The sequence below is a fragment of the Pelophylax lessonae genome (genome assembly GCF_965119305.1).
Source record: "Pelophylax lessonae genome assembly, chromosome: 10".
NCBI classification, from domain to species: Eukaryota; Metazoa; Chordata; class Amphibia; order Anura; family Ranidae; genus Pelophylax; species Pelophylax lessonae.
Genome location: NC_138777.1, coordinates 555488 through 566534, shown reverse-complemented (window position 1 = coordinate 566534; position 11047 = coordinate 555488). Strand labels below are relative to the sequence as shown.

At 49.0% G+C, this 11047-nt stretch overlaps 1 protein-coding gene across 1 annotated transcript in view; it reads left to right on the top strand.

Moving 5' to 3' along the window:
• Positions 1–10701, top strand: part of LOC309565552 (myoblast determination protein 1 homolog A-like) — a gene marked incomplete at its 5' end in the record, with an annotated part of 11698 nt that extends 997 nt beyond the window's left edge. Inside the window, 3 exons of the mRNA XM_082270509.1 lie at positions 737–883; positions 2348–2429; positions 10403–10701. Coding sequence (XP_082126635.1) covers positions 737–883; positions 2348–2429; positions 10403–10641 — 468 coding nt within the window. The 3' untranslated portion in view covers positions 10642–10701. The remainder of the gene's footprint in view (positions 1–736; positions 884–2347; positions 2430–10402) is intronic.
• Between the last annotated feature and the right edge of the window lie 346 nt (positions 10702–11047).

The following is an 11047-nucleotide window of genomic DNA, read 5'->3' as shown; positions in this document are numbered from 1 at the left end:
GGGGGAAGGAGATGGAAGGAGGTATGGTGGGGGGGGGGGGGGGGAAGGAGATGGAAGGAGGTATGGTGAGCAGGCAGGAGGTATGGTGGGGGGGGGGGAAGGAGATGGAAGGAGGTATGATGGGGGGGAGGAGATGGAAGGAGATGGAAGGAGGTATGGTGAGCAGGCAGGAGGTATGGAGGGGGGGGGGGGAGATGGAAGGAGGAATGGTGGGGGGGGAAGGAGATGGAAGGAGGTATGGTGAGCAGGCAGGAGGTATGGGGGGGGGAGGAGATGGAAGGAGATGGAAGGAGGTATGGTGAGCAGGCAGGAGGTATGGAGGGGGGGAAGGAGATGGAAGGAGGTATGGTGGGGGAAGGAGATGGAAGGAGGTATGAGGAGGAAGGAGGTATGGGGGGGGAGGAGATGGATGGAGGTATAGTGGGGGGGGGAGGAGATGGAAGCGGGTATGACGAGGAGGAAGGAGGTATGGGGGAGGAGGATATGGAAGGAGGTATGAGGGGGAAGGAGATGGAAGGAGGTATGATGAGGAGGAAGGAGGTATGATGAGGAGGAAGTAAAAGCTGGGAAATGGTCTGATTGTCTCATCCACTTCCATCCCTAAATCAAGCAGGAAGGAGAGAAATGGCCCAGATGGGAGTTTATTGAAGTGGATGGATGGATGGATGGATGGATGAGTCACTGAGGTATAAAAGTAGATTTTAATGAGTAATAAACACGCATTGACCTTTAACAGATGGAGTACAGAATATGGCGAGATATCAACAGCAATATTGATATAAAAATCATATCATGGAGTGAAAATTGTCTTACATATAATGTAGAACATGGTAGAAAACTCGACGCGTTTCGTGGGTCTGTAGCCCATCAGGAGGATGTAGAGGTAAATCTGTCAGAGGAATAACAGACTTGTAATGTTGGGAATAAATCAGCGAGTATGGATCTCCAACAATCTCCTTTCTGACTCCTAAGTGATACATTGTACTTCTTATACTCCGATACAAAGTATCTCCATCTTCCTATTCAGTGCTCAGACATCATTCACCTCCCCCGGCTCCCCGTATCTCTGGGCTCAGTTCCTTCAGCTCCCGGGGCAGACAATTACCGCCCCCACCATATGGCAATGTCACTTTCACCAGTGGAATACGGCTCCATGGAAGTATGGATTCCCCACTTGGGTCACAATTGTGGAAATCTTCCCACGCCATATTCTGTACTCCATCTGTTGGTCATTTCTGACATGTTTATTACTCATTAAAATCTACTTTTATACCTCAGCGACTCCTCCATCCATCCATCCATCCATCCATCCATCCACTTCAATTAAAGTCCCATCTGGGCCATTTCTCTCTTTTTTGCTTGATGAGGAAGAAGGAGATGGAAGGAGGTATGGTGAGGAGGAAGGAGGTATGGTGAGGAGGAAGGAGATGGGAGGAAGTATGGTGAGGAGGAAGGAGATGGGAGGAGGTATGGTGAGGGGGAAGGAGGTACGGTGAGGATGAAGGAGGTATGGTGAGGAGGAAGGAGGTATAGTGAGGATGAAGGAGGTATGGTCAGGATGAAGGAGATAGACGAAGGTATGATGAGGAGGGAGGAGGTATGAAAGAGGAGAAGGAGATGGAAGGAGGTATAGTGAGGGTGAAGGAGATGGAAGGAGGTATAGTGAGGGGGAAGGAGGTATAGTGAGGGGGAAGGAGATGGAAGGAGGTATGGTGAGATGGAAGGAGATGGCTTGAGGTATGGTGAGGAGGAAGGAGGTATGGTGAGAGGGGAGGAGATGGATGGAGGTATGGTGATGGGGAAGGAAATGAAAGGCGGTATGGTGAAGGGGAAGGAGGTATGGTGAGGATGAAGGAGGTGTGGTGAGGCGGGAGGAGTATGAAAGAGAAGAACTAGATGGAAGGAGGTATAGTGAGGAGGGAGGATATGGATGAAGGTATGGTAAGGAGGTATGAAAGAGAAGGAGATGGAAGGAGGTATAGTGAGGAGGAAAGAGATGAAAGGAGGCATGGTGAGGGGGAAGGAGGCATGGTGAGGGGGAAGGAGGTATGGTAAGGAGGAAGGAGGTATGGTAGATGGGTTGACTGGTGACCTAGGGAATAGGTTTGGACATAAAGATGGAATCTTCGGAAGATGTTGAGGTTGTCAGTCGGTGTCGGTGATTCCGGGTCATGTCTCTGATATAACCGGGGGGGGGGGGTCAGAATAAGTGATGACGATGGCAGAGGGAATGTCTGAATTCCATGGATAGTCAGGGACAACCAACACCGGGGTAGAGGGGCAGAAGGCAGAATCTGAACTATAATTTAGGGGGCTGTAGGCTGACCATTGCGCTCCTTCTTCACAGATAGACTACAGTGCACCTCCCCCATGTACCAGCCGGAGAAGGAACAGCTACGACAGTAACTACTACTCTGACAGCACCAGTGGTAAGTCCCGCCTTCTAGAATATAGAACCTATGTGGTTTGATGGTATATTATGTATCTGGTGATCGGATGGGGAAGGAGGAGGTGATTGGGGGGAGCAATGTTCATGTTGTGCAGTTGAGGAACAATATGTGTACAAAATTACCGTAATTCAATTGGGAGGATAATATGTAATCTAATAATAATCTTCACTCTATGGTTTACCCTAAGCCTAGCCTCAACTCCAACCCTAACCCTATCCTCAACTTTAACCCTAAACCCGACCATAACCCTGTCCTCAACTCCAACCCTAACCCTATCCTCAACTCCAACCCTAACCCTATCCTCAACTCCAACCCTAAGCCCAACTCTAACCCCTATCCTCAACTCCAACCCTAAACCCGACCATAACCCTGTCCTCAACTCTAACCCTAACCCTATCCTCAACTCCAACCCTAACCCTATGCTCAACTCCAACCCTAACCCTATCCTCAACTCCAACCCTAACCCTATCCTCAACTCCAACCCTAAGCCCAACTCTAACCCTATCCTCAACTCCAACCCTAAACCCGACCATAACCCTGTCCTCAACTTTAACCCTAACCCTATCCTCAACTCCAACCCTAACCCTATCCTCAACTCCAATCCTAACCCTATCCACAACTCCAACCCTATCCTCAACTCCAACCCTAACCCTATCCTCAACTTTAACCCTAAACCCGACCATAACCCTGTCCTCAACTCCAACCCTAACCCTATCCTCAACTTTAACCCTAAACCCGACCATAACCCTGTCCTCAACTCCAACCCTAACCCTATCCTCAACTTTAACCCTAAACCCGACCATAACCCTGTCCTCAACTCCAACCCTAACCCTATCCTCAACTCCAACCCTAACCCTATCCTCAACTCCAACCCTAACCCTATCCTCAACTCCAACCCTAAGCCCAACTCTAACCCTATCCTCAACTCCAACCCTAAACCCGACCATAACCCTATCCTCAACTCCAACCCTAACCCTATCCTCAACTCCAACCCTAACCCTATCCTCAACTTTAACCCTAAACCCGACCATAACCCTGTCCTCAACTCCAACCCTAACCCTATCCTCAACTCCAACCCTAACCCTATCCTCAACTCCAACCCTAACCCTATCCTCAACTCCAACCCTATCCTCAACTCCAACCCTAAGCCCAACTCTAACCCTATCCTCAACTCCAACCCTAAACCCGACCATAACCCTATCCTCAACTCCAACCCTAACCCTGTCCTCAACTCCAACCCTAACCCTATCCTCAACTCCAACCCTAACCCTATCCTCAACTCCAATCCTAACCCTATCCTCAACTTTAACCCTAAACCCGACCATAACCCTGTCCTCAACTCCAACCCTAACCCTATCCTCAACTCCAACCCTAACCCTATCCTCAACTCCAACCCTAACCCTATCCTCAACTCCAACCCTAAGCCCAACTCTAACCCTATCCTCAACTCCAACCCTAAACCCGACCATAACCCTATCCTCAACTCCAACCCTAACCCTATCCTCAACTCCAACCGTAACCCTATCGTCAACTTTAACCCTAAACCCGACCATAACCCTGTCCTCAACTCCAACCCTAACCCTATCCTCAACTCCAACCCTAACCCTATCCTCAACTCCAACCCTAACCCTATCCTCAACTCCAACCCTATCCTCAACTCCAACCCTAAGCCCAACTCTAACCCTATCCTCAACTCCAACCCTAAACCCGACCATAACCCTATCCTCAACTCCAACCCTAACCCTGTCCTCAACTCCAACCCTAACCCTATCCTCAACTCCAACCCTAACCCTATCCTCAACTCCAATCCTAACCCTATCCTCAACTTTAACCCTAAACCCGACCATAACCCTGTCCTCAACTCCAACCCTATCCTCAACTCCAACCCTAACCCTATCCTCAACTCCAACCCTAACCCTATCCTCAACTCCAATCCTAACCCTATCCTCAACTTTAACCCTAAACCCGACCATAACCCTGTCCACAACTCCAACCCTATCCTCAACTCCAACCCTAACCCTATCCTCAACTTTAACCCTAAACCCGACCATAACCCTGTCCTCAACTCCAACCCTATCCTCAACTCCAACCCTAACCCTATCCTCAACTCCAACCCTAACCCTATCCTCAACTCCAACCCTAACCCTGTCCTCAACTCCAACCCTAACCCTGTCCTCAACTCCAACCCTAAGCCCAACTCTAACCCTATCCTCAACTCCAACCCTAAACCCGACCATAACCCTATCCTCAACTCCAACCCTAACCCTATCCTCAACTCCAACCTTAAACCCGACCATAACCCTGTCCTCAACTCCAACCCTAACCCTATCCTCAACTCCAACCCTAACCCTATCCTCAACTCCAATCCTAACCCTATCCACAACTCCAACCCTAACCCTATCCACAACTCCAACCCTATCCTCAACTCCAACCCTAACCCTATCCTCAACTTTAACCCTAAACCCGACAATAACCCTGTCCTCAACTCCAACCCTAACCCTGTCCTCAACTTTAACCCTAACCCTATCCTCAACTCCAACCCTAACCCTATCCTCAACTCCAACCCTAACCCTATCCTCAACTCCAACCCTAACCCTATCCTCAACTCCAACCCTAACCCTATCCTCAACTCCAACCTTAAGCCCAACTCTAACCCTATCCTCAACTCCAACCCTAAACCTTACCATAACCCTGTCCTCAACTCCAACCCTAACCCTATCCTTAACTCCAACCCTAACCCTATCCTCAACTCCAACCCTAAACCCGACCATAACCCTGTCCTCAACTCTAACCCTAACCCTATCCTCAACTCCAACCCTAAACCCGACCATAACCCTGTCCTCAACTCTAACCCTAACCCTATCCTCAACTCCAACCCTAACCCTATCCTCAACTCCAACCCTATCCTCAACTCCAACCCTAAACCCGACCATAACCCTATCCTCAACTCCAACCCTAACCCTATCCTCAACTCCAACCCTAACCCTATCCTCAACTCCAACCCTAACCCTATCCTCAACTCCAACCCTAAACCCGACCATAACCCTGTCCTCAACTCTAACCCTAACCCTATCCTCAACTCCAACCCTAAACCCGACCATAACCCTGTCCTCAACTCTAACCCTAACCCTATCCTCAACTCCAACCCTAACCCTATCCTCAACTCCAACCCTATCCTCAACTCCAACCCTAAACCCGACCATAACCCTATCCTCAACTCCAACCCTAACCCTATCCTCAACTCCAACCCTAACCCTATCCTCAACTCCAACCCTAACCCTATCCTCAACTCCAACCCTATCCTCAACTCCAACCCTAAACCCGACCATAACCCTGTCCTCAACTCCAACCCTAACCCTATCCTCAACTCCAACCCTATCCTCAACTCCAACCCTAACCCTATCCTCAACTCCCAACCTAAACGTGACCCTAACCCTATCCTCAACTCCAACCCTAACCCCGACCATAACCCTGTCCTCAACTCCAACCCTAACCCTATCCTCAACTCCAACCCTATCCTCAACTCCAACCCTAACCCTATCCTCAACTCCAACCCTATCCTCAACTCCAACCCTAACCCTATCCTCAACTCCCAACCTAAACGTGACCCTAACCCTATCCTCAACTCCAACCCTAAACCCGACCATAACCCTGTCCTCAACTCCAACCCTAACCCTATCCTCAACTCCAACCCTAACCTTATCCTCAACTCCCAACCTAATCGCGACCCTAACCCTATCCTCAACTCCAACCCTAAACCCGACCATAACCCTGTCCTCAACTCCAACCCTAACCCTATCCTCAACTCCAACCCTATCCCTGTCATCAACTCCAACCCTAACCCTGTCCTCAACTCCAGCCCTAACCCTGTCCTCAACTCCAACCCTATCCCTGTCCTCAACTCCAACCCTAACCTTATTCTAAACTCAAACCCTAAACCCAACCTCAACCCTAAGCCCAACTTTAACCCTATCCTCAATTCCAAACCCTAAGCCCAACCCTAACTCCAACCCTGACTCTAACCCCAGGAGTGATTTCTCCTGTTGTGCAGTGAAGGAACATTGTGTGTAGATTATATTCATCGGGAGATAATAATAATGTCATCTAATACTAATCTTGACTCTAGGGTTAACCGAGCCCAACCTCAATCCTAACCCCAACTCTAACCACAAACCTAACCCCATCTCTAACCCCAAACTCAACTCTAACCCAGAACTCAACCCTAACTCCAACTCTAACCCTAAGGCCAACCCTAACCCTATCCTGAACTACAACCCTAAGCCTAACCCTAACCCTGACTCCAACCCTAACCTCAGGAGTGATTTCTCCTGTTGTGCAGTGAAGGAACATTGTGTGTAGATTATATTCATCGGGAGATAATGATAATGTCATCTAATACTAATCTTGACTCTAGGGTTAACCCTAAGCCCAACTCTAAGCACAAACTCAGCCCTAACCTCCATCTCTAACCCCTACTCTAACCCCAACCTCAACTCCAACTCTAACCCCAACCTCAACTCCAACTCTAACCCCAACCTCAACTCCAACTCTAACCACAACCCTAACTCTAACCCTGGGAGTGATTTCTTCTGTTGTCCAGTGAAGGAACAATCTGTGTAGTTATTTCCATCGGAAGATAATAATAATGTAATCTAATACTTATCACCCCAACTCAAAGCCCAAACCTCAAACCACAAACCTAACCCCAACTCTAACCTCAAACTCAGAACCTAACCCCCAACTCCCACTCTAACACCAACCGCAACTCTAACCTCAACCCCCAAACCCGACCCTAACTCGAACCTCAAACCCAACTGTAATCCCAACCCTAATCACAAACCTAACCCCAACTCTAACCCAGACCCTAACCCCCAATCCTAACCCAGACCCTAATCCCCAACCCTAACTCTAACCCTGAGAATGAAGAACAGTGTGTGTAGAATTTATCCATCAGGAGATAATAATAATGTCATCCAATACTAATCTTGACTCTAGGGTTAACCCTAAGCCCAACCTCAACCCTAACCCCAACCACAAACCTAACCCTAAACTCAACCTTAACCCTAACTCTAACTCTAAACTCAACCTTAACCCTAACTCTAACTCTAAAATCAACCTTAACCCTAACTCTAACCTAGAACCTAGAGAGAAACAAGAGCAGCGCCATATAAGTGCAGTATAAATGATGCGTTTAATAACAACGGACAAATGCAAACTCTCAAGATGGGCATGATAAACCGGCTGGAGTGGGAGTTGCACCTCCCACTCCACCTTCTACCCGGAAGTGAAGTTAACTGGCTTTTCTCTGAGGGACATCGCGTACCCGGAAGTGCTGGGAACCAGCGAAGATTCCCCGGATCCCCGCTGCTTGTCCTCCCACTGGAGTGGATGAACCCTTTAATGCCGATTTATCATGCCCATCTTGTGAGTTTGCATTTGTCTGTTGTTATTAAACGCATCTTTTATACTGCACTTAGATGGCGCTGCTCTCTTTTCTCTCTTGTTGTACATTTCCACAGAGTTCCTTCTAGCGCTCATCAGAGCCTGCAGCCTTCTACAGCCAGTATTTCTCCATTGTCCAGCAATCAGCCCATGCTTGAACTTTATGGACATTTCAACCAGAACTTACCCCTGTATATTCCCTCCTCTTCCCAGCCAATAGAGCGCTTATGTTTTTGTTGTTTTAACCTAAAACCTAACCTCCAAACCCAACTCCAACTCTAACCTCAACCCCTAAAGCTGTCCCTAACCCCAACTCTAATCCCAACCCTAACCACAAATTATCCTCAACTCTAAACCCGGACCTTAACCCCTAACTCCAACCCTAACCCAAACCTCGACCCTAACCCCCCCCAATTCAAACCCAGACCCTAACCCCCAGCTCCAACCCTAACCCGACTCCAACCCTAACTCCAACCTCGACCCTAACCCCCCCAACTCAAACCCAGACCCTAACCCCCAGCTCCAACCCTAACCCGACTCCAACCTTAACTCCAACCTCGACCCTAACCCCCCCAACTCAAACCCAGACCCTAACCCCCAGCTCCAACCCTAACCCCGACTCCAACCCTAACCCCAACCTCGACCCTAACCCCCCCAACTCAAACCCAGACCCTAACCCCCAGCTCCAACCCTAACCCGACTCCAACCCTAACCCCAACCTCGACCCTAACCCCCCCAACTCAAACCCAGACCCTAACCCCCAGCTCCAACCCTAACCCTGACTCCAAACCTAACCCCAACCTCGACCCTAACCCCCCCCCAACTCAAACCCAGACCCTAACCCCGACTCCAACCCTAACCCCAACCTCGACCCTAACCCCCCCAACTCAAACCCAGACCCTAACCCCCAGCTCCAACCCTAACCCCGACTCCAACCCTAACCCCAACCTCGACCCTAACCCCCCCCAACTCAAACCCAGACCCTAACCCCCAGCTCCAACCCTAACCCCGACTCCAACCCTAACTCTAACCCTGGGAGTGATTTCTTCTGTTGTGCAGCGAAGGAACAATGTGTGTAGATTAACTATAGTGTGTAGAGATAACAATAATGTCATCTAATACTAATCTTGACTCTAGGGCTAACCCTAAACCCAACCTCAATCCTAACCCCAACTCTAACCACAAACCTAACCTCAATGCTAACCCTAAACTCAACTCTAACCCAGAACCTAACCCTAACTCCAAATCTAACCACAAACCTAACCCCAACCTCAATCCTAACCCCAGCTCTCACCCAACCATAACCCCAACTCTAATCCTGACCCTAACCACAAACCTAACCCCAAACTAAACCCTAATCCCAACTCTATCCTAGAACCGAGCCCCCAACCCCTATTCTAACCCTAACTCCAACTCTAAACCTAACTCCAACCTCAACCCCAACCTCAACTCCAAACCCAACTCTAATCCCAACCCTAACCATAAACCTAACCTCAACTCTAACCCAGACCTTAAGTCCCAACTCTAACCCTAACTCCAAGCACAAACCTAACCTCAAACCTAACCCAGACCCTAACCCCCAACCCCAAACATAATTCCAACCCCAACCCTAACTAACCCAGGAGTGATTTCTTCTGTTGTGCAGTGAAGGAACAATCTGTGTAGATTATATTCATCGGGAGATAATAATAATAATGTCATCTAATACAACCTCAATCCTAATCCCAACTCTAACCACAAACCTAACCCCAATCTCAATCCTAACCCAACCATAACCCCAACTCTAATTCTGACCCTAACCCCAAACCCAACCATAACCCCAACTCTAATTCTGACCCTAACCCCAAACCCAACCATAACCCCAACTCTAATTCTGACCCTAACCCCAACTCTAACCTAGAATCTAGCCCCCAACCCTTATACCAACCCTAACTCCCAACCCTAACCACAAACCTAACCTCAAACCTAACCCCCAACCCCAAGCATAACTCTAACCCGGGAGTGATTTCTTCTGTGGTGCAGTGAAGGAACAATCTGTGTAGATTTTATCCATCGGGAGATAATAATAATGTCATCCAATACTAACCTTGACTCTGGGGCTAACCCTAAGCCCAACCTTAATCCTAACTCTAACCCCTAACTCTAACCACAACCCTAACCCACAAACCCAACCCCGACCTCAACTTTAACCCCAACTCCAACCATAACCCCAACCCCGGGAGCGATTTCTTTCTTTCGCCTCTGATCCTGAACAAATATCTTTGTCTCAGTAATTTAGAGAGTGGGGGGAGGGGAGCGGTGGGGGAGCTCTGATGGCATTGTTCTGCCAGAGGATCGCACTAAAGTGCTTGGTGTCTCGATATGTCCGATTGGTTGGAGTGGTTGGCTGGCCGGCATGCGACCACCATACAGTCTATGGGTATCTTCTAAGGGGGTTGGGCAAATATTCTCTCTCTGCTGATTCTTCACTTCCTCTTCCATCCTTCACTGATATTATGTCTTCCTTTCAGACACAAGACCCGGAAAGAATTCCGTCATCTCCAGTCTAGACTGCCTGTCCAGCATTGTGGAGAGAATTTCCACAGAGAACCCCGGCTGTGCCCTGCTGCCATCTGTGGAAGGTGAAGGCAGTCCCTGTTCACCCCTGCAGGAGGAGACACTGAGTGACAGGAGTAGCGCTGTTCCTTCTCCCAGCGGCTGCACACAGAACCCCCAGGACAGCAGCAGCTCCATTTACCAAGTCTTATAAGGAGAGTGTTGGCGCCCCCCCACTGGTCACAATATTTATTTCTCTGGACAGGAGTCTGAACAGGACATTTCCAGGGGGCGCCACAGATCTGACTGTTTTCTGGACCTTCCAACATTCAGGCGATGGCAAAGGGGTCTCCTCGCCCCGGTCACTCAGGGGTCACTGAGAGGTCGCTGAGGGGTCACTGAGAGGTCACTGAGGGGTCACTGAGGGGTCACTAAGAGGAGGAGTTGTGGACCACTTTTGTAAGATTGTTTTCTATATTGCTGTATATAAGAGTCGCCCCCTATTGGTGGGATATTTAAGTGTTGTGCCGGATGCTCCCTTTATATATTTATACGGTGTGAATGCTGCGGATTCTTCCATTGGATTCTAAATAAAGAACTTTATTTATAAGTGTCCGGCC